Source organism: Podarcis vaucheri, assembly GCF_965113315.1.
Source record: "Podarcis vaucheri genome assembly, chromosome: 9".
Taxonomy (NCBI): Eukaryota; Metazoa; Chordata; class Lepidosauria; order Squamata; family Lacertidae; genus Podarcis; species Podarcis vaucheri.
This window is the reverse complement of record NC_138767.1, coordinates 41,410,008-41,434,595: the sequence shown is the minus strand read 5'-3', so window position 1 is coordinate 41,434,595 and position 24,588 is coordinate 41,410,008. Positions and strand designations below refer to the sequence as shown.

Sequence of the window (24,588 nt, the reverse complement as noted above, 5' to 3'; positions counted from 1 at the left end):
TGTCAGCTTCCTCTTCCTGTGTTTCGGTGTTGCTCTTGGAGAACTCAGCTGGCAGGATGATGGGACAAAACTAGAATTGGCTCCAAGTATCATTGTCTCTAGATCCACGTTGGACTCCCTTGTCTTCTGCTCTAGCAGTCCCAATGGACACTGCATGTAACAGTGTGGTGGAGCATGTAATATGTGGTGTAGTGGCTAAAGTGGACTTGGGAGACCAGGGTTAAAACCGCACCTGGCCATGAAGCTCAATGGGTGACCTTGGGCTAACCTACCTCAGAGGGTTGTTGTGGAGGATTAAATGAGGAGGGGGGAGAGCCATGTACCCCACATTGAGCTCCTTGGGGGGAGGGATATAAATGCAACAAATAATAATAACAACAACATGACTGGACTTCTACAGATTCTCACCTCATCCCCGCCCTCCTACTTCTAAGGAGCCTTTTAAAAAATGCATTAGCTTAATGATTTCCTGCTCTGGAGGGCAGGATTCAAACCAATGGCTTCAAGTGTTACAAGAAAGGAGTTTGACCTGACTTTTGACAGTAGAATGGTCTCCCTCCTGAGGTTCTGGGCTCTCCTTCCTTGGAGGTTTTTAAGCAGAGGTTGGATGGCCATCTGTCATGGATGCTTTAGCTGAGATTTAGCTAGATGACTATTGAGGTCTCCTCCAACTCTAGCGTTCTACGATTAGTGTATTTTAGGATGCAATCCTATGCATGCCTACCTCCTAGGAGTAACTCTCATTAAACACAGTGGGACTTACTTCTGAGTAGCACAGATAGGATTGTTCTGTTGCTGATTTATGTTGCCCTGCGGGCCCAAAAATGACTTCATGCTTACGTTAGTTTAAGGGTTTAAAGTGGCTTAACTATGTATGCCACCTTTACAAATTTACAGCAGCTTAAGAGATTATGGACTCTTGTAAAGTCATAATAAGGCAGCTTTAACGGTCATTATGTTGTAAGGCTTTGTTCTGTTTTGTGCTCGTTTTAAAATTCCCCTAATACATTCAGTTTAAAACCACAGGTCAATGTAATGAAGGGCAAAGGCTGAAGTGTCCACATTAATCAACTCACATGGAAATACCCAGCCTGCGAGTGCTTGCTCATGTTCTAAAATATCCAAGAAAGTCTCATTTGAAATTGTTGAGTGGATTCCAGTGAAAGGCACTTAGGTATACAATCATAGTTTGTTCAAGAAGCCCAAACAGAAAACTTGTGTGTTTTCCTGTGTGTGTATTTTTTCCCCCAATGCAGCTTTCTATTGAAAAAAAAAAACTAATTCTGTCCTTTGCCTCTGCTGCTACTGGCCCTTTTTGTATTGACTTTGCTTTCTTATCTGATAGCAATAAATTTCCACTAGGGTGGAAAACCAACTAAGCCAGTGACCCCTATTCCCCATGGCTTCCAGACAATGGAGAGGGGACCTTGCAGACACTCCAGCGGTTTCTAAGCCTCATTTGTGCACATTTTCATTCAGCAGTTTGGACTGTGTGCAATTAGAGAGAGTCTCTGTTTAAAGGGACCTCATGGGGTCACAACAGATCACTGGAGCAATAAATTACTGGTTCTTCAGAAGCAGAGGGAGCGTGGAAATTATGGGTGGGAGGTGGAGGGAGGTGAAAGGGTAAATGCAATAGAACTGAATGTAAGAATCTGACTCTTGAATGAAGAAATCAGCAGCCTTGTAAATATCAGCACTTTGGACAATGATGGCTATAGCAGAAGCTGCAAATTGGTTTACTTACATTTAGGAAGTCTATGGTCGAGTCATTGCCTTCTGCGTAAAAGTAACTGCTGAGAAAAGGCATGTAATGTTTTGCTCTCAAGAAGCGGGGAACAATCATTGCATCAAAGTGTGCTTAAATGCAAGCCTACCCAGATCTTAAGTCACCAGTCAAAGAAAAGCAAGCACACAGAATAAATGCAACATTATGCTGCAGAACCACATTTTTGTGCTCAGCTCCAACTGATCTGTGAATAACTACCAACACTTTCCTACTCATCTCAACATAGGCTGGCTGGCAGTCCCATGCTTACCAGAGACTGAAATGCATGAACCAGGTTGCTATGGCTTCCTGGTGCTGCTCAGTGTTTAAAATTGCTGCAGGCTGTATCCGTGATAGCCTGGTTCACACATTGCAGTTACCCTGTCCATACAGGACCATGTTCAAGGATGGTCAGAACACATCTTGGCTTTTAAAGAGAGCTATGATAGCAACCTTAGGTTAAATTAAGACCAGGTAAGTCGCATTTTTATTCAGTCAGGAAACTAAGTCTCATATTTATATACCATGCTTAACATACCCCAAAACAACAGATAGTTATGTTGGTTCATAGTGAAACATTCCAAAGTCAACAGTAAGGTGCCACAGAAAATTGTACCAAAATGTCACAAAATAGTACCAGGCCATCTGTTTCTCTCTCCCCACATCCTAACCTGATGAGGAGTTCTGGAGAACTTTAAGACTTGCTCACTATTGATTGGCCCTAATAAATATTCCACTCTTCTAACTGTTCACAAAGAGTACAAAGCCATGTTGATTGAACTCAATGGGACTTAGTCCAATGATTGCAAGCTAAATATATGATTTGATGATCTGGCAAGCAATATGGTGTGTGTATTATTTATTACATTTATATCCTAACTTTCTTCTGTCAAGGAATCCAAGGCATTATGTAACATCTAATGAGAATCATGTGAGGAAAAGGTCCTCCTAATAGAAAGGGAAATGCAGACAAACTGGTTGCTTGTTATCCTCTAAAAGTCAGCACTAGGCAAACCGTAGGAGCAATGCCTTGCTGTGCTTCATAGGGGTTAGGGCCTCCCAGAGCTCCTCTGGCCAAGCCAAGAAGGGCTCTTGAGGATGGAGTGTCCTCTAGCATGTTCAGTACGTGGGAAAATGCAGCCAAGGGCCATAAATATCTCATTAGTTTCATTCCCAATTAAGCGTGAAACGGTGGCTCTTTATTGGAGTGAGCACATGGAGCAGAAGGAGAGGAGAGCTGGGTCAAGCCACGGAGGAGAAGGAAGACAGGAAGGACTTGCTGGGGAAGGAATCACTTGGCAGAGATCTCCCTTCTCTTCAGAAGCCCTTTCCATCTTCAGAAGCCCTTTCCATTGTCCTACAATATGGATACCTGTGGCATCCATGTTGCTGCTCTCTGGGTTCTCAACCCAATCCTGTGGTCCCACGCCGCCCCACACCGCCCCCCCCCACAGAGTTACAGTTTCCAGCACCTTTAACAAGCTTCCCAGGATGCTTTGAAGAAAGTCATGTGCGTTGAATGTGCTTTTAATGTATGGTGTGGATCTGAGCATAAGATCATAAGAAGGGCGGCTGGATAAGGCCAATGGCCCAACTAGTCCAGCAGCCTGTTTCACAGGTTTCAACCAGATGCCTGTGGGAAACCCACTAGCAGGACCTGAATGCCACACCATTCTCCCCTCCAGCAGTTTTTAAGAACTGGTATTCAGAAGTATTACTGCCTCTGACTATGAAGACACAGCATAACCATCATGGCAAGTAGCCATCAATAGACTTATCCTCCATGAATTTATCTAATCCTCTTTGAAAGCCATCCAGGTTGGTGGTCCACTCTCTTTTGTCTACTCTATGATAATCTCTTATGTGATACTACACAGTACAGTGGTACCTTGGTTGTAGAACGGCTTGGCTCCCAAACAAATTGGATCCTGAATGCCGCAAACCAAGAAGTAAGTGTTCTGGTTTGCGAACGTTTTTTGGAAGCCAAACTTCCGACGCAGCTTCCATGGCTTCTGCTAGGGTGCAGGAAGCTCCTGTAGCCAATGAGAAGCCGCCTCTTGGTTTTCAAATGGTTCCGGGAGTCGAATGGACTCCCAGAACGTATTAAGTTGCCGTTATATACAGGAATGTGGTGACAATTCTGTAAGGTAAGAAGCTCACATGAATTTGGGGGTGAGGGGTGTTCATATTTGGCTTTAGAAATATGTTTCAAGCACAATATAAAACATTTATTACCTCACAGAACTGCTGTCACCAGTTCCCTTTCCCATGTGAAATAGTGAGGTAGAGATGGGAGGGGGGGATCCTAGAAGAGATGACATTATGGACCACCAGTTGGGCTAGGGGAAGGCAGCCCTTGGATGCAGTCTGTGCAGCCTATTCCCAAAAAGCCAGTTTGTGGGTCATGCTGTCCTATTACAGCACTAATCACATCTGGAACAGAATAAGGGTATTTGTAATTCCAACTCCATGACCTATGGGAGCTGGCATTATGCCTTTTGCATATGTTAGTTATTTTGTATGAGCCCACTACTAAAAGTCAGACATATATAAAAGCACGTTTTTTTGCAAACATTCTGCATAGTACCAAACACAGCGTCCTCATCTGTGTACACAGGAACCTTTGAGCAATATGAATGGTCCTTCTGGTCTAAAGCTAAGCAACCTTTTAGAAAAGCTTTATATACTGGTGTACTATTGCTCCTGTCCTATTCTTTAAATTTGATGGTCCTGAAACACAATTTCACTTAGAAAGGCTGAAACACAATACCAGTTTTAAAAGGGGAAACTGGAGCCTTGTGCAAAATCTAATCCTATTCTTAGAATCATTTCATGGAAGCAAGAAAAAAGAAATCTTGAAGCCATCCTAATAAAGCTGAACTTGTGAAATCCCTTTACTAGAAAATGTCATTTGATATCAAACCCTCCTTGGTATCTCTGCAAAGGGGCAAATATGTTAAAGGGCAGGTGCCCTCAACTTAACCCTTAGCTTGGTCTATTTCTTAACAAGGAATTTCTTATCTTCATTGTTGTGAGAAAAAGAGAACCAGAGAGATATAGCAGGAGACAGAAAGGGAGAAAGAGAGATGCAAAATTGATCTGGCAACTTGTTTGTTGCTTAGGTAAAGGTAAAAGGGACCCCTGACCATTAGGTCCAGTCGTGACCGACTCTGGGGTTGCGGCGCTCATCTCGCTTTACTGGCCGAGGGAGTCGGCGTACAGCTTCCGGGTCATGTGCCCAGCATGACTAAGCCGCTTCTGCCGAACCAGAGCAGTGCACGGAAACGCTGTTTACCTTCCTGCCGGAGGGGTACCTATTTATCTACTTGCACTTCGTGCTTTCGAACTGCTGGCAGGAGCAGGGACCGAACAACGGGAGCTCACCCCATCGCGGGGATTCAAACCGCCAACCTTCTGATCAGCAAGTCCTAGGCTCTGTGGTTTAGACCACAAGTGTTTACGCATGCACTAATCAAATGTAAAAAACTCAAGCTATGCATGCATGCCTTTGGTATGGGAAGGCGAAAATTTATAAAAGTTTTATGAACCATATCCTTAGGAAGAACCTGCATAGAGTTTGGAAAAAATATAAAAATCTGCTGGAAAGGAAAACGCCCTTATGTCATGGTGTGGGAAAAGTGGGGGAACATGCTTTTCTGCCTTTCTAGTAATACTAGAAACCAAGTCATCCCATGAAGTTAAATATTGGAGGATTCTGAATAGACAAAAGGAGATACTTCTCCACAGGGCACATAGTTAAACTGCAGAATGTGCTGCTCTAGGATGTAGCAATAATAGCCTCCAATTTAGGTTCCTTCCAGATAGTGGCTGAATAATGGAAGCAGGTCGTTCAGATACTGCAAATTACTTTTAGGCAACGGTGGTGGTTGTTTTTTAAAAATAAACTTTTCAGATTTTCCACTGAAACAGTTTATCTTGGGGAGTGCATTTGCCATTCCGCTTCTTGAAACCAGTTCAGCTCGCCCTAGTTAAAACACACGCGCGCACTCGTCCAGAAACATTTTCTGCGAGTTTTCTCGCCAGAAAGATCAGCCACGAGGGGAGAGACCACGGGGGGGGGCGACTCCCCCCCCAGCTAGTCGCGGCCAATCCCTGCCGGCAGATTGTCAGACGGCTCCGCCCTCTCTCGATTTGCATAAGAAAACTGCCAGAAAGCTCCGCTGTGCTTCGCGTCTGGGGTCAGTGTGGCCGTCGGCGCGAGGAAAGGAGCGCTTTGCATGCAGCCTGCGGGAAGCTGAGCATTGCGCGCGCGCTCTTCCCTCCTCTGCACTCCTCTCTCTCTCTTTCTGCCTTTTTGCAGCCTTCGGATACCCGCCCCAGCCTCCTGGATCCCCAGAAGAGCGGACCCTTTTGAAAGCAGGCCCACCCCTGCAGCCTCCAGATTCCTCTCCCCGGACCCGCGATGCAGCGTCGCGCCCTTTTCCTGTGCCTGCTGGCGCTCGCCACGCCTTGCATCGGCTCGGCGCGGGGTCTCTTCCTGTTCGGGCAGCCCGAGTTCTCCTACAAGCGCTCCAACTGCAAGCCCATCCCGACGTCGCTGCAGCTGTGCCGGGGCATCGAGTACCCCAACATGCGGCTGCCCAACCTGCTGGGCCACGAGACCATGCAGGAGGTGCTGGAGCAAGCGGGCGCCTGGATCCCGCTGGTGCAGAAGCAGTGCCACCCGGACACGCGCAAGTTCCTCTGCTCGCTCTTCGCGCCCGTCTGCATCGACGACCTGGACGAGACCATCCAGCCCTGCCACTCGCTGTGCGAGCAAGTCAAGGACAGCTGCGCGCCCGTCATGTCCGCCTTCGGCTTCCCATGGCCGGACATGCTGGACTGTAGCCGCTTCCCGCAGGACAACGACCTGTGCATCCCGCCGGCCAGCAGCGAGCACGTCCTGCCGACTCCCAGAGAAGGTAAGAGGGCGCCTGCGGGCACCAGTATTGCGAGCAGGGCGAGCGCAAGGACGGAGCTTGCGCGATGGGGAGCGCGCACTAGGCACGCCTGCGGGAAGCAGATTCCCAACGGCGATCGTGGGCATTTCCAAGGGGCTCCTCGTCACAATTCCTAGGGGATAAGCGCCACTGAAAGCAGGGGGACTTACTGAGTGAATAACCGTGCAGAAGAATGCTTCGAAAGTCTCTCTGGGAGGGAGGGATTGGCTGCCCCTTGAAGTGCATAACTGGAAGTAATCCCGTTGAGTTCAGTGGCGTTACTCTGAAGTGAATGTGCCCAGGGACTGAAACCAAGCAGCCTGACTTACTTGGGGACAAATCGCAATGCGTTGACTTGGGTTTTTGCCCAGGTGATCATGAATCAGATTACAGGCTTAAGCTGCCAACCTGAGGACACTTACCCCAAAGTAAGTGCCACTGAAGTCAATAGACTCCCCCTGGATGGATAAGAATGTTTAGGAGTGAATTGCTTGCCCTCGCTGTTTTTTTAAAGGAAGAAGGTATCAAAAGCAGCAAAGCCACATAATAAAAGCCCTCTTCTTATCAAATATCTCAGCTTTAATAAATGGCATCTTTTTTTGGAAGGGAAGAATCAGAGCCTCCTAAAGCACAATGGAACTCTGTTACTTTTCAACATCCAGGGTTCTATTATAGATATGCTTTGATCACTCCAGAACCTCATATATGTTTTCAGACCATCACAGCACCAAACAATGATTCAGTGGATGCCCCTTACTCCAGAAAACTACAGATTAACAAAGCAAACGCCACAGGTTTACAATTTCCCAAGGTCTGAAATGCTCAGTGCAGTCCCAAGCACAGTTAATAAGAATGAAGCCAAGCTGAATTCATTGAGACTTACAGTAGGATCTTAAATATGTATACTCAGAAATAAATGACTTTGAGTTCAGTGGGGCTTGCTCCCAGGTAAGTGGGTATAGAATTCCACTGTTACGCTTATAGTATGCTTAGTGTGTAATTGTCAGGGTGCAAATAGTTTTTTTTTCAAATCTACAACTGCAGATTTGTTCCTTCAGAGAAAGTCCCATAAATCACATAGTAAGCATGCTTATAGGATTACAGTCTTAGACCTGATGAACTTCAGTGCACTCTTAGTAGTCCAGTCCATGTTCTCATGGAAGTAAATTTCATTTAATGAGAGTGGGCTTACTCACAAGTTGTGTTAGTCACAGTAATATCAAACATTATATTCAACCTATTAGCCCATGCTCAGAGCAAACCCATTGAAACATGCTTAAGTAAGCTCATTGATTGCAGTGAGTCTCATCTAAATATGACTTAGCTGGATGTCCTGCTGCTCAGGTTGTCCTATTTAAACTGGCTAGCATTGTTTTAAATTGTTGTGGAGGTTTGCATTTTGTTTAATTGATGGTTTCTCTCACCCACCCCTACTGATAAGAATATGGAGAGGGAACATACTAAATAAATTTGTTGATAAAGGACTCAAACGCAAAGAGTGTCAAAGTCATGTCTTCTCATTTTAAATAAATAAACTAAATGCTTTCAGCCACAGTTTAGATGGTTTTAATTAGCTAGGTGGGGGGAAAGAGAGGGGGGGAAGGTTACACTTTCCCAAGTTTTTAAATAAAGGAGAGAAAAGAAGAGGGCAGATTTCTGAAGCAAACCCATCAGGGAAACCTTGTGTATTGTATTGTCACTCTCCTTTCCTCCACTCAATGCCCCCCATCAAGGCATTGATTTCTTTTCCTCCTGGGAGAGCCTAAGGATGGTTGCGGGGGGGGGGGAGAGAAAGCTTTAATCTCCTTCACATCCATTGCCTTTTCAATATCCCATTGAGCCTTCCCACTGAATTTGCAAGATATTTCTTTAGCATGACTATTTAGTTTTCTTTCAGCTATTATTATTTCTAAACTAAAACAAAATGCTTTTACTCTTTTAAGCTCAGAATTCACTATAAGCTGTCCCTGTAGCTTCTGACGAAGGCGTTGAGGGCTATACATCTTGCTTTCTGCTGTTTTTTCCTTTGTATTTCACAGGTTCTTCCCTCTTGCCTTAAAGTTGGTTCAATGCAGCTGATGTGTAGAGCAATCCTATCTATTGCTTTGGAAGTAAGTCCCACTGTGTTCAGTGTGGCTTACTCACCAGATATTCAGTACTGCACTGGATCACAACTTTATGGGTTTGGGAGCTGATTTATGGAACTGGTTCAAGAATAAGGCAGAATCTGGCGGCCACAGCTGTATATATAGATATATAAGGAGTATACTTTGTTTCCAAACGCCACCTGCTGTTCTCGTTTGAACATCTCTGCTGAAGATTTCTTTTCTTTCTTTAAATATATTTCATTCTAGCACCAAAAGTTTGTGATGCCTGCAAAAGCAAGAATGAGGATGACAATGAAATTGTGGAAAACCTCTGCAAAAATGACTTTGGTAAGTTGTTGTTGTTGTTGTTTAAAGTCACTCTAATTAAAAATGGGGAAGAGTTGTCGTATTGTCTGCCATGATAACCAAGCAGTTTTGCAAGACACATACAGAACCGGCATTTAGCTTTCTTCAGAATCAAGTAGATTCAGGCATTGGTATTAGCAATGGGACAATCAAAGCCGGTTAGGATAAGTAGCGCCAATAGGGTAGCAGGCTTCCAAGTTGTTTAGAGTTCTGCCTTTGAATAAACATGGTATGTTTCGCTTCTTATTAACAAAGTGAATATCAGTGTGGCTTACAGTACCTGTGTAGTGTCAGCATCTGTTAATTGAAAGCTATGGAGGAAGACAAACTGCATGAGGTCCCTATTGGTAGCAGTCAAGCACTCAGCATCAGCAGCAGTGGATAGATCTATCCCTAGCATGTGCCTCATTTTCCTCCTTCCCTGCATAGGAGCAACTGGCAGATATTCTCTTGTGCGGGAGAAAGTAGTGGGGCCCCATTAAGGTAGAAGCTCCTCCTCCTCCACTCCTTTTACATTTTGCATAATATTCTTTGTCCCATGGCAGTCAATAGAGATCAGATTCCGTGGCTTCTACCTTTGTCGCACTATTGCTGCATCTTCATCTGTATAGTCCCATCCTAGGCCCCATAGCCTGGTCATCGTTGAATATGACAGATCGCAGCAACTTTTCTAAACACATAAAATATTTGTGTATTTTTAAAATCATCTGCAGTAATGCTGGAGCATCACAGCATCTTCTGTAGATATGCATGGCATTCTCTACCATGTGTACCAAAGGCAACATAAAATTTTAAAGTATATTCCGCATACACTTTGCTGACCGTTGCTTGTGTGCTACACCGATACTCAGGGATGGATGCAACTGGGAGCCTTTCAAAGTAGACCCAGGCAGCAGAGCTGTGCTGAGGACCTTGGCTTCATTCTGTTTCCCTTCTGATCCTTCTGCAGGGGGAGGGGAGTGAATGGGAGGGGAGGCTGAACTCCTGTCCTGCTGTGAATCTGAGAGCATCAGGCTTTATCCTCTCCAGTTCCCATCTTCTCATGGAGAGGGAGGGAGGGAATGCTGAGCACCCAGTCTGATGGGAACGAAGTCAGAAAGGGATTCCTCCTGACTTGGATTATTGGGTGGTGAGAAAGCTGCAAAGATGTGAGAGGGGGCTGAGGCTCGTCCTCATTTGTTTCCAAACCACCTGGTATTTATGGCATTTCTGACATGCAAAGTGCTTTACAGATCTTAACGTCCATCCCCAAGAGTCATGGCAAAGCCTTTGCATTCCAGAGTTGTTCTTTTTTCAAAGTTTCTTCAGAAAACCCAGCATGCCATGAACTGCTTTGGCAGAAGCAGATTGAGAATGGCAGTACTGAGGTGAGATGGGTGGCATATCCTTACAAGACATAAACATTTCTGGGCTGGTAATTGGAAAGGCCTCTTGAGTGAGGCAGATAACATATGAGAAAATAGTTGGCATAGAAATAAAGTTTATTATTATAAACACATGCTATAATTTTATCAGATTAGAGCTGGGAAAGTATTTGTGGTGGAATTTACAGGGATAATATTCTTATCAGAAGGGAATTGCAAAGGCAATGAGTTACTGCTTGTGTAACTAGCCTTTTAAGTTTTCATGTGGCACATCCAGTATGAGATATTCAGATAAACATTTTCTTGGTGGCTTTTTTTCTGTGTGTGTGTGTGTGTGTGTGTGTGTGTGTGTGTGTGTGTGTGTGTGAAGCATGCTGTGTAGGTTTCTTAATGAGCCTTGTGTTCCTCCCGCCTCCTTCCAGTTATTTTTCCAAATCAAATGCAGCTGTTAAACCAATTCTCCTTCTCTTTGGCCTGTTCTTTTGGATACAGTATGCAAGCAATGTTGGTTCCTTACAGGTTCACCTAAGAATCTTCCTAACCTCGTAAATTAAGCCTCGAGATCTCGGCAACAGCCGCAATCAGATTCCCTACGAATCGTAGGCCTCATCCCCCCCCCACCCAAGCAGCTTTGGTGAGAAGACATTGTGCCAAGTTGAAACCTTAATGCATAATTAATGTACAAAAATGGGGGGCTTGGTTTCCCCACCCCCTCCTCCTGTGTTTGCAAACGAGAGAGAAAGAGAGAGAGAGAAAAGCTGGAGAAAAAAGGCCCACTTAGAAAAGTTTTGTTTAAAAGAGAAAGAGAGAAAGAAACACACCCCAAGGTTGATTCAAACTGAAATGACTTGCATGCCCTTGGTGGCTTTAGAAATGGAGCCACCTGCTGTCCGTTCTGTCAGCCCCTGACAGTTTAATTAGCAATAGAAGACCTCCCTCCCCAGGTTCTCTTTATCTGCACTAATGGGAAAAACCTCGCTCTCTCGCTCTCTTTCTTCCTTTCAACGTGCCCCCCTCCCTGCTCCCCGTTATCCCTATTAGCCCTGAAGATAAAAGTGAAGGAGATCGCCTACATCAATGGGGACACCAAGATCACTCCGGAAACAAAGAGCAAAACCATCTACAAGCTGAATGGGGTGACAGAAAGGGATCTGAAGAAAACGGTGCTTTGGCTCAAAGGTGGCCTGCAGTGTACCTGCGACGAGATGAACGATATAAACGCACCCTACTTAGTGATGGGACAGCGGATGGCTGGCGAGCTGGTGATCACCTCCGTCAAGCGATGGCAAAAAGGTCAGCGAGCATTCAAGAGGTTCTCGCGCAGCATTCGCAAACTGCAGTGCTAGTTGCTTGCCCCGTTTGGCCCTGTCTAGTCACCAGCCTCAAGTTCTTCCAAGCGCCTTGCACCTCCTGGCTTCCACTGCAAAGCACAGCAGGCGTGGGTGGGAGATGAAACGTCGTTTCTTTCTTTCTTTGGGGTGGGGGAGAAGGGAGAGGAAAGGGGAACCTCCCCTCCCCAATTTTGTACATATATTAAAACTCTCATTACAAAAAAACCCCAAAAACATGAATACTTTTTATGATTGTATTAAAGTATCTTGCTTAGAGCTAGCTATTTGCATTGGTGCAAAATGTGACTTTAATTTTTTTAATCTTTTGTTTTGGTTTTTTTCCATTTTGAACAGTCCTTCAATGCAGCTAACGTTTCTGTATAGGTTATATTACACGTTAGTTTGGTTAAGCATCAAGTCCAGTTCAGTTTTGATGCGGAGCAAAAAGGGCTCCATGAAATGATGTTGCCCTTTCTTGTGATAGATCTTCAGAAGATAGTAAAGCCCAGATATGGCTACTTTCTGGTGTATTTGAAAGGGAATCTGACAACGATGTCAAGTCACTTTCTGAGGCAAAGGAGAGCTAGGATTGCCACTTAGACACTTTTCCATTTGGGGCTACAATTCAACACAGAGCTAAAAGGATTGCTTTAAGTCCTCTGAGTTCGGTGGGCTTGTGCATAGCTTGAAGTTACAATCCTGGAGTTTGACTTAGTGGGGCTTACTTCTGTAAACATGCCTAAAGGTAAAGGTAAAGGTACCCCTGCCCAAACGGGCCAGTCTTGCCAGACTCTGGGGTTTGTGCGCCCATCTCACATTTATTGGCCGGGGGCCAGCGCTGTCCGGAGACACTTCCGGGTCACGTGGCCAGCGTGACAACGCTGCTCTGGCGAGCCAGAGCCGCACACGGAACGCCGTTTACCTTCCCGCTGGTAAGCGGTACCTATTTATCTACTTGCCCCCGGGGGTGCTTTCGAACTGCTAGGTTGGCAGGCGCTGGGACCGAGCAGCGGGAGCGCACCCCGCCGCGGGGATTCGAACCGCCGACCTGACGATCGGCAAGCCCTAGGCGCTGAGGCTTTAGCCTAGGATTGCACTATAAATCCGTGTTGAATTGTGGGCATTCTGTTTCATTTTGACCTTGAATATTGGACCACATTTTACCCAAGATAAACATGTCCCCTATTTTTATTCACTATAGGGAAAGTACGATTGTCACATGTGCTACTTATGCAGGAACTGCGTCAATAAAGGCATATTAACCATTTGCACACAGTATTTTATACAAACCTGTTAATAGTTTTAAACTGACTCAATGCACATTTTAGGAAGGTTTCTTTTTGTGCTATTTTGGTACTACTGCCTTCACAAATTAAACCTTTCCTTAGTCTAACTGTAATATAAGTAGTGGTTATTCTGAAAGAGTTGTAAAATATTACTTTAACAAACCTTGTAAATATTCCAGATAAACCTTATATTCTTGTATATAAACTTTACATCATAGTTTACCCTTTGTCTTTGTTCTTTGGGGGTTCAAATGAGGCTGTGAGCAATAAGTCTTACCTCCATACTATCTAGCTATTTTTATTTTACTTGTCATACAACCAGAACTTTTTATTTATCCTCTGTCCCACCAACATTGGCCCATGAAAGCCTGCCATATTATACACGTTTGTATCCTTAGATGTAATATATCCATCCCGTTTAGATGTGACCACAGCATGGTCCCCAAATACATTAAGGTGGGTAATGTGGTAAACGTGTAAATTAAACTTCACCGGATTCTCTTACTGAAGTAGCATTTGTAGGTGTCCAGGATAGAATGCCTTTAAAAGATGCAGATGAAATTGTTCGGTTTGAGCTACTCCATGCACTTTCCTCAAACATACATTGAATGTTTCCCTGGCCATTTCTTTACTGCTAAAGTTCTTTTTGACTTCTAGCTCTATTCAACCTAGGGCAGCCAAAACTCTGAACGATCTTCAGGACCGCAAGAAAGAGCCGACAAGAGATTATGCATGAGTCACGTAGGCACAGTCTTTTTGCACTCTCCATGTAAACATCTTCAGAAACTTGGAACAGCTCTTGTTTGGTAAAGTACACATGGATGAGGTTCTCATCAAGGTCATGTACATATACCAAGCTCTTATCAAGCCCTTTCAACATCACACACATACTACAAAATGTTGGCTCAATCCAATGGGAATAAATAAGTGCCCCAAAGTTATTCTGTGATGAAGACCCAGGGCTGAAACGAAAGGGTAGATTGGGTTGTCCCCTCAACAGAGAATAAATGATGTCAGGGGTCTGAGTACACACACAGCTTGAGCTTTTTGGTTGGGTTTCACAGCTCAGCACAGAGAAACATTGCATATAGCAGCTATCTGTGCGCAACAATCATGCCTTGCCATTACAGAATGCTAATAGAACAAAATACCCACAGTTCAGTAATCCTATATGGCCCTCCAAATGTTGGAGCACAACTCTTGTTATCCCTGGCCATTCCTAGAGATCACCGAATTGTAAAGTTGGAAGGGACCTTGGCAGTCATCTAGTCCAACCCCCTGCAATGCAGGAGTCTTTTGCCCAACGTGGGGCTCAAACCCAAGACCCTGAGATTAAGAGTCTCGTGCTCTACCAACTGAGCTATCCCAGGCAATGCTGACTGGGGCTGATAGGAGCTAGAGTCCAGGGCCAAAGGTTTTCTCGACCCTGTTTTAATTTCTTCCCCCCAAAAAGGGATATAACAAGCTTTTGAAGAGACCGTCCCTTGTTCAATAATGATACACTTTATTCTATTGATTATACACTGTTCTTTTCATTCAATGGCACTTTAAAAAGAATATTGGTTTCCAGCACAGTTAGAGTTGTGGTTTGGATGGCAACAAATGTTTTTCACTTGACTTTAAATACAGGTTAGACAGTGGACAGCCACCTTTCCTTTAAGCCTAAATTAATCTGCCCTGCTTTGCTGTGAACCTATGAAACACTGCCTTTGGATCCTTTTTTGTTTTGGAGTAAGGTTAATTGCAACACACACTACTTAACCTCATTTCATAAGGTATGGGCTTTGTTTAAGCCATTATTTAAAAGGTCTCCAAAGATGTTTAAATATATAAATATGTAAAATGGTTAAAAATATTGCACTAAAGATTTAAGAACCATAGGCTTTCCGGTAGAACTTCCAAGTAGAAATAATCCTTGCCCAATAGGTAGATACTCTTTTCACAGAGCATACCCCACCACATGCATATCCCATTATTTGGGTACAGCTTCCAAGAAATGAGATTCCAAGCCAGTGAATCTCATACGGTGACTAGGTCATGGGAAGCTGGTGATTAGGTCGCCACCCTGTCAGAAGTGAGCACCCAGAAACAAAGCTACACAAAGCGTTAAATCGACGGGTGATTTCCAGGTCACAGGGTGTCACAGACAAAACAGATTCTAAGCAAGGCCAAAGGACAACCGGCGGAACCCTTAATAAAGTCTGCGAAGCCCTGCATGAGGACGCTTTCTCTCCCATCGCCAAATCTAGCGAAGAATCCAGAAGTGGGCAATTAGCATTAGGCCACACAACTCAATTACCCTGCAGCGATGCTGATCTTGCAAAATACCGGCCGATATCAAAACGCAGCACCGAAGTTCCAGCACATAATAGCCTTGCAAGACGGTTAATCTGCATAAGAGGGTAAAGTGCATTGTGTTCACTTCGTCAAATCTTGGCTTTCTGTCCAAGGCTTAGATCCACTATTTAGCTATTAAGCTTTTGAAGTGGGGTAGCAGCCAGATGTGTCCGAAGGCTTTTCAAGTTTCAGTTTAGTTACGGGTAAAGAGTTAAACAATGTCCTCTCAATTAGATCTTCAAGGGGCCAGATTAACCATCATTTGTCCCTTCACTAGGCCACATGCACCCTGCTGGCTGCCACTGTCCAATGCCAAGTCATTTAATTCCCTTGCTCCTGCCTGCCAGGAGCGGCCCATTCACACCCCAGACAGCTTCCTTTCAAGGGAGCATTACAACCACAACAGGCCCGATTGTGGAACCTCTCTTTTTGTTATTTATTTACACTGCCATTTTCCCCTTATTAGGTTGTGAAAGGGAACAATGAGGGATGGAAGGTAAATGGACTGCTAAACACACTAAAACAGAAGTCATCAGCTTCTCCTAGCTCTTTGAAGTCGGAAGATGACACACACATAAAAATGGGGGGAACTGTTTCCTGTGGCTGTACACTGCATATAGATATCACAGTTTGGGAGAGCGACCATCTTGCTTCTCTTATTAGCTTGAGCAAGACAAGCAACAGTTGTAAATGATGCTATTAACTAATTTGACATTTTAAAAACTGAGCCAACTGAATCATATTCAGATTAACCACTAATTTCCATGGGTCCTTTGGGACAATAACTGGTGCTGGGCTTCACCCCCTCTCTCCAGCTACAGGTAACTGGCTGCATACACACACTATATTTAAAGCACATGACAAGAATCCTGGGAATTGTAGTTTACCCACCGCAGAACTATAATTCCCAGTATGCTTAACAAACTACGGTTCTTAGGCTTCTTTGGTGGGAAGTCGAGAGCTGTAAACCTATGGTACGTATGTAGCCATTCTTCCATTTTTGATAGTTCAATTCCAGTTGGGGCATATAGTGCCAGTTTTATACAGCTACAACAAATTTTTAACTGTTCATGGGAGGGAAATGTCTAACTCCAATGTTCATTTAAATTTAACCAATCAGATCGGTACATGCAAATTTACACTATGACAGAGATAAATCATTCATATAATTAATTACAAATTCAAAATAAAACTCTCAGCTGGCGCAGGGGCTACAATGCGTGGATAGCAAGTAAAGCCAAAATCGCATAGAGCCCGAACACATCATGTTCAGTTTTGGGTGGGATTGCTAAAGTCTCTTTTTTTCCTGCCCCACCTGCCCCATTTCTACCCCTTTAAATAAATAAAATAAAATAAAAAATTGCCAAGCACATAAAACTGAATGCACCTAAGTTGTGAGTTACTTGTATTCCCAGTTAGCCTAAAAAAAAAAATCAGTTTAAAAAAATGGAGGAAGAATCAAAGAGACTCCTTTCCTAGGGCATCATTTGGTCTAAGGACAGACTTGGAGAACTATACTCTAGCCATGAGTGAGGGACACAAGGAAGGGTCCTGGCCAGTGTCTGTGTCCACCTTGCTTGCCTCCCTCTGCCCCTCTCAGAAAAGCTCCTTGCACCACAAAGAAAGATTGTAAACTGGTACAGCCACTGCCACACACCATGATGGTGTCTTGAATCCAGCTGTGACCACTTGCCCTGCCCATTTAAAGCCAGGCAACACATAAGGGCATATTCAAATATATACACACATCTTTCACAATTCATGGCTTGGTCATGTACACAAACTGGGCATGTTCTACAGGGACCTGGCTTCAGGTACTAGGCCATAAACTGGCAGCCAACCAGGATAGGGGAAGAGGATCCCAGCGAGGTGGATAGCTCTGATTGGTACACATCAGGACAGGCTGAAGATGGGGAAGGGGAGGTTGGGGGCTTAGGAGGTACTCACAGGACATCAGGGGAAGGGGGCACTTCATCCAAACCAGAGGTAGTCCCATGTCTGCAGACACTGCGGGCTCTGAGGTGGCAGGAACAGCAGGACGTGTGTTCTAGGAGTTTGAGGCAGGCAAGGAAACACAGCCCAGCTCGTTAGTGGACCAGGTGGAGATCATGGGGCTTGTTAGGTCTGGGAGGAGGTTTGTGGTCACTCAGCTGGATTGAGCTCAGGGCAGGTGAGGACCACATGCCTCGTCAAGTGGAGAGCTGCTTGGCTGGAGCAAACCCAGATGCATCAATCAAGAAAAAGGGCAGCAAGGCAGAGACTCTACATCTGTTCATCTTTCTTCCTTGATGGACCACTGATTGGTTGCTTTGAGGACTCTGCTGGACTGTGACTTCGGGACTGACCCCCAACCCTGCATCATCTGCAAAGGCTTCACCCCATGCAAACTGTTAAGCAAAATGTATGGGTTATATGCAATATTGTTTTTCCATTTAAGTTTCAACTCTGAATCCCTGGGCATGTGTTCTGCAAATTATCCAGCAGGGGACACTCTAAGAGCTGAATTCCTACTTTCTGGTGGGAAAAGCCACATAGCTAAAGCAAGTAAGGAGAATAGCAATTGTGATTTACAATATATAGGCAGATTATAGTAACAAATCTGAACCCTAAGAAAACTTATATTCCCTAAAAATGTTAATTTATTGCACAGCATGCTGACACACTGCCTCACGGGTGAAAGTCAAAACCATGATAGAAGTTTGCTCTCTGTTTTGCGAATGCATGCCTATAGATGATCTAGGCCTGATTTAATGGGCAAGGTTTATATATGTTTGCTATGAACCTTGTAGTGCTCCACAGAAGTACTGTGATTTAAAAACAAAACACCAATGCACTCCCAGATATTTACCAAAGACAGACCCCATCTTTTGGTCCCTGACGAATAACATTCTTGATTTTGTTCCCCTAATGTTGGGGCCAACTAGACAATATTTTGTTGTTGTTACTTAAACAGTAACCATAGGGGAACCCCATAGGGATGAGGACTGCATCACATATGGGAAGGAGAGGGTTATTCTAACACACACACCCCTGGTGCTGTAGTCTCAGTGAAAACCGTCCTCCCAAATGCTGCCGTTCAGTTTGGAAGGAAAAGTTCCCTTGCCAGCAGGTGCCCATTGCAATCTTGATCCACTGCATCCATCCCCCTATTTGGGATTGCTATTTAAAAACAAAAACCCAGATATGCTAAATGATAATCTTCACGCACCGCACATGTAAAGCACACAACTTCCCGCACAGAATCCTGGGAACTGCAGTTTACCCCTCACAGAGCTACAATTCCCTGCACCCACAACAAACTACAGTTCCCAGAATTATTGTGGGGGGGGCATGCACTTTACTTGTATGTTGCAGTCACATACATAGTTTGGATGTTAGTTTTCCAATTGGACCTTGTCAGGATGGAATCAGCTCCAAATCTTTAGGTGCCTGCAGATCCTCCAGTAGGTTAAGGTCCTTTGCAACTCTATGATTCTATGAGCACACATTTACAGGCTCCTCCACCTCACCCCTAGACTGGTCCTAAGCAGTATGCAACCTACCATTTTACATACTGCAGCTGCTCAGGTATATTTCGAACCAATGATCGCACTCAACAGGAGCATGCCTTGCTAGTTTAGCTTAAAGTATGGATGAGGGCAACATCTGTTTGGCTTATATTTTAATGCAAATGTACCCAATTCAAAAATGGGACACGGGTGGCGCTGTGGGTTAAACCACAGAGCCTAGGACTTGCCGATCAGAAGGTCGGTTGTTCGAATCCCCACAACGGGGTGAGCTCCTGTTGCTCGGTCCCTGCTTCTGCCAACCTAGCAGTTCGAAAGCACGTCAAAGTACAAGTAGATAAATAGGTACCGCTCCGCGGGAAGGTAAATAGCATTTCCGTGCACTGTTCTGGTTCGCCAGAAGTGGCTTAGTCATGCTGGCCACATGACCTGGAAGCTGTACGCCGGCTCCCTCAGCCAGTAAAGCGAGATGAGCGCCGCAACCCCAGAGTCGGTCACGACTGGACCTAATGGTCAGGGGTCCCTTTACCTTTACCCAATTCAAAAGCAATGTGTGAACCAATACACAGCTATCTTTCAGAATCTGAGCTTCTCCAAACGTTAACCACCAAAGGCTGTTTTTTTGGTTCTGCTTTTTAAAGACACCGCCTAACATCAGTGGTCTCTATGCAATGTCTTTTCACATCCTACCTCAGCAAAGAAAGTGCAGCATAATTCCCATCAGCAAAAAACAAAAATACAAGCTTAGCTTACCTTATGCCTATTTACAGACATCCTGCTTTCTGCAAGGCTGCACTGAGAACTGCTTGGTTCCAAATCCGTGCTTGGTGAGTTGTTTTTTGCACCAGATGTAAACAAAACCACAGCTCTTAAGCTACAGTAAGCAATCAGGCCCTCTGTATTATTTAGCCGATAAATCTAACGTTGCTTTTAACTTATGGCTCTTTTTCAATATGCACATGACCTGCAACTTGCAGCAATTACGAAACATCCCAGATCTCCTCATCCAAATTGTTTAACATCCCACTTACATCACAAACCGATTTAGACGTGTTGGGGAAGTGGGTGTTGCTTGTCCAAAATGCCTTTGCATGCCAAATGGGCAGGACTGGCAGACTTGATGAGACCCACAGGCCAGAGGTTCTTCACCCCTGGCTTAAAGAGAAGAGAAATAAATGGAGACCAGGTCTTGCACTGTGTTCTTGCATATCAGTTTTTGGGGAGCAAATGATGAGAAAGGGCTGCTGCTCTCATGCCCTGCTTTGTGAGCCTGGCAGCATCTGACTGGCAACCTTGGAAACAGGATACTGGACTAGCTAGATCCTTGATCTATCATGGCTCTCTCTTGGTGCTTAGGTAAAGGACCCCTGACCATTAGGTCCACTCGTGACCAACTCTGGGGCTGCTCGCTCATCTCGCTCTACAGGCCGAGGGAGCCGGCGTTTGTCCACAGACAGCTTCTGGGTCATGTGGCCAGCATGACTAAGTCGCTTCTGGCAAACCAGAGCAGCACACGGAAATGCCGTTTACCTTCCTGCCAGAGCGGTACCTATTGATCTACTTGCACTTTGATGTGCTTTCAAACTCCTAGGTTGGCAGGAGCAGGGACCGAACAACTGGAGCTCACCCCGTCATGGGGATTCAAACCGCCGACCTTCTGATCGGCAAGCCCTAGGCTCTGTGGTGTAGACCACAGTGCCACCTGCGTCCCTTTTCTCTTGGTGCTTAAGATGGAACATAAATAAGGGCAGGGGTGTCAACTTGAATATAAATTGGGGGGAAGGTAAGCCCTGTCCCGCGTAATCGATCACAAGACGTGGCACATGCAACACCATTTGAACGGCAATGCATGCCAATTTTGGGGGGGACCTCAAATATATTATTGGGGGACACACAAAGGGACCTTAGCCCCCAGGAGTTGGCTTCTATGAATAAGGCCGAGAAGCCAAGTTGTGGAATTTCCTCCCAATAGAGGTGCCTCTGACACCTTCATGAAGTCAGTTTGTCATAGGCTAATGCATCCTGGTTTTTGACACCTGAGTTAAGAGTTAGGGAAGCACTTGGCACAAGCCTGCTTTGGGTCCCTTATGGTGAAGAGCAGGTGAGAAACCAATTCATAATAAACACACAAGTGAACAAAAGTGGAGACCTAAGCAAACAAGTTTCTAAACAGAGCCAAGATGGCTGCCTCTCAGGAATGTTGCGGGTTTCTTGTGTGGAGGCTGGACTGGATGATCTTGAAGGCTCTTTCCAACTCTACGATTCTATTCTTGTCAACATTACTCACAGCAAATTAACACTGAAACCACATAAGAAAATTCTGCTTGCACTTTTACAATCCTTAGAAAGTTACTGTGTGTGTGTGTGTGTGTGTGTGTGTGTGTGTGTGTGTGTTTTCATGGCTGATTCACTAGGGACTTATGTCGGTGTTGGGACTCCGGCTTTACAAGACTCTTTAAAGCCAAATTTACAGTCAGCACCATTGTTTTCTGTGGAGCCTTGCCAACCAATCATTTTGACCCCAGGAGTCCAATATATTAGGATACAATTTCACCAAATGTTTACACCAGTCACAGTTGTTGCCTCATTTCCTATGGTGTTGACCTCTCTGCATAATTGCCATAATTATTACTGTTTGCCGTCTAGGGGAGGTTTTTAAAAAATACTTTTTATTAAAGCTTTTCTTTAATAAGCAGCTAATCTGTGGCCCTCCAGATGTTGCTGAACTAGAACTCCCATCATTCCTGACCACTGGCTATCCTGGCTGAGGCTGATGGGAGTTGGGAGTTGCGAGTCTGACACCATCTGGGGAGCCAAAGGTTAGCGCCCCCCCCTTGAAGTACTGGTATGCAGGAGGACTTTGATAGCTGCTGCAATAAACAGTTTGCGATGCATTTCTACTTTTTGCACAGATTTGCAATTCGAACGGAAATGCTAAATTAAGCTACGGCTGCAAAAACAGAGAGGCTGCTTAAGCAGCTCGTTTGTTTACAAATTGATTTCTGCTTTCCTCTTACAACGGTTACATCCTGTAGATGTGAGCATCACTTTTATCATAAAGCTGTGCAGGCTGGTTTTGGGGATGTCATCACTTGTTCACAAAAATACTGCACCTTCCCTTCTTCTTTTACAAGAAAAAGGTCAGGCAGAAAGCACAAAGCGGGCAACCATGACCAAAACTGACACTTCACTCTTTTTCAAAATGAGTGACATTTAATGGCTTGTAATAGGCAATGGCATGTTGGAAATGCAATACTGCTTTGAAATTATTTATCTTATGATTAGCTGGCCCATATAGTTTCCCTCCCACCAGAGCCAATGCCTTAAAAGATCTTGCTGCACAGCCTCCACTCTTTATGTACCCTCACTAGGGACGTGGGTGGCACTGTGGTCTAACCACTGAGCCACTTGGGCTTGCCGATCAGAAGGTTGGCAGTTCGAATCCCTGTGTGCGATGGGGTTAGCTCCTGTTGCTCGGTCCCAGCTCCTGCCAACCTAGCAGTTCGAAAGCACACCAGTGCAAGTAGATAAATAGGTACCGCTGTGGCAGGAAGGTAAACGGTGTTTCCGTGCACTCTGGCTTCTGTCATGGTGTTCCATTGCTCCAGAGGTTTAGTCATGCTGGCCACATGACCTGGAAAGCTGTCTGTGGACTAATGCCGGCTCCTTTAGCCTGAAAGCAAGATGAGCACCACAACCCCATAGTCGCCTTTGACTGGACTTAACCGTCCAAGGGTCCTTTACCTTACCCTTGCTATTGATGCCTTCTGAAGCAGTTTAGACTTTACATACAAAACATAAAACTATTGACATATACAGTTGGCCCGCCACTTACACAAGAGTCTGGTTCTGGGGTCCTTGTGCAAAGGTGAACTAGCAGAGTCCTCCTGCCACCTTCCCAGAGCCCAGTAAGCAAGACAGCGCTTTCCTTGCCAGCCTCTGGGATGCTTCCAGAAAAGGCGAAAGGAGTTCTTGGAGTGTGCCAAAGCCCTCACATCTCCTTCCCAGAGCTTGGTAAGCAAGGATAACCCGCTGGAGGCATGGGCAGGGTGGCGGGGAGATAAATGGAGAGAGGGGAACAAGTTACCCCTGCTCCCCATTTATTTATTTATTCCCTCCCACCTGCATAAGGTTGTGATCACATATGTGAAGTGAGAGTAAGTTGCAGGTCCACTGTGCAGTGGTACCTTGGGTTAAGAACTTAATTCGTTCTGGAGGTCCATTCTTAACCTGAAACTGTTCTTAACCTGAAGCACCACTTTAGCTAATGGGGCCTCCTGCTACCACCGCACGATTTCTGTTTCCATCTTGAAACAAAGTTCGTAACCCGAGGTACTATTTCTGGGTTAGCGGAGTCTGTAACCTGAAGCGTCTGTAACTTGAAGCATCTGTAACCCGAGGTACCACTGTACCTATGAATGAGACCAAAAGCCAGGTGGAACCCTGGGGCTTATGTTGCCAGCATTATGTACAATCCAAGGTTCACCATTTATAAGCCTCATGGAGTTCAATGGGAGAGATATGTTGTGTTTTTATTTATTTTAAAGGATATCTAGCCCCTGCTCTTCCTTAAAATAATAATCATTAAAAAATATATTAAATTATCACAAAATAACCCCAGTGCATCGTACAATTTAAGAACTGTAATCAAGCATATTATACAAACCAACAAAAGGTTACATCACCACCACCACCCTCTGCAATTACATTGATCCAGAAGCACAGCCTTCCCTATCTCTGCCAATGAACAAATCAACCAATGACCTAGGCAAATGAATGCATTTTTAGCTGGCACCAGAAAACCAGAAGAGGCGACGCCAATTGGACCTGAGAAGGGAGGGCCTTCATAAACTTAGCCTCCACTTGAATTGAAGGAGGCAGTGATGGCCACCAACTTGGATGACTTTAAAAAAATTAAACTCATTCATGGAGATAATGGCTGCAAGCCATGCTTTGCTGTTGGCTCCGCCCCCTTATATTCACCTGAGTGGACCTGAGTGAAGCCTGCTCACTCACTGGTCCACTCGGCTGGCCCCGCCTCCACCAGTGCCGCTGATTGGATTTAACCCGGGGTTTGGCGGGAACCCCCAACGACTGCGACATCAGGGAGTTGGGCCAGCACAACCAGCTGGTAAGTCCCACATGGCTCGGGGTGCTGCATGCAGTCCTGCAAAGGGTGCCCACAATCGAAGGAGCATTCATTATGGCTGCAACACTCTTCCTCCATGGTTTGATGCTGTGTGCTTCTGAACAACAGTTGCTAGAAAGGAGGGGAAAGGGCTCTTGGGTTTGACTCCTCCTGACCAACTTTCTATAGGCATCTGGTTGGCTGTTGAAAGTACAAGAGGGACTAAATATATCTTTGGCCTGATCCAGCAAGCTGTTAAGTTCTTATGAATGGGAATAATTATAAACTTCCCACTTTCTTTCCTACAAGAAGCATGATCGAAAGGATTCGTAGTAAAAATCGCAATGGCCACATATGCTATATACACAACTTCCACCGACATAAATAGGTCTCAAGTTCCCCCAAGACTACATGGAGACATACATACAGTGGTACCTCGGGTTACATACGCTTCAGGTTACAGATTCCGCTAACC

At 45.0% G+C, this 24,588-nt stretch overlaps 1 protein-coding gene and 1 long non-coding RNA gene across 2 annotated transcripts in view; one reads left to right on the top strand and one right to left on the bottom strand.

The window, feature by feature from the left end:
* Window positions 1–20,180, bottom strand: part of LOC309540728 — a 67,089-nt gene extending 46,909 nt beyond the window's left edge. Inside the window, exon 1 of the long non-coding RNA XR_014223435.1 lies at window positions 19,739–20,180. This is a non-coding gene — a long non-coding RNA (uncharacterized lncRNA). The remainder of the gene's footprint in view (window positions 1–19,738) is intronic.
* SFRP2 (secreted frizzled related protein 2) lies at window positions 5,950–12,081 on the top strand. The gene is made up of 3 exons (XM_082237953.1): window positions 5,950–6,690; window positions 9,063–9,143; window positions 11,567–12,081. The coding sequence occupies exons 1-3, from the start codon at window positions 6,192–6,194 to the stop codon at window positions 11,869–11,871; spliced, it is 885 nt and encodes a 294-aa protein (XP_082094079.1). The 5' UTR covers window positions 5,950–6,191; the 3' UTR covers window positions 11,872–12,081.
* Window positions 20,181–24,588: the final 4,408 nt, after the last annotated feature.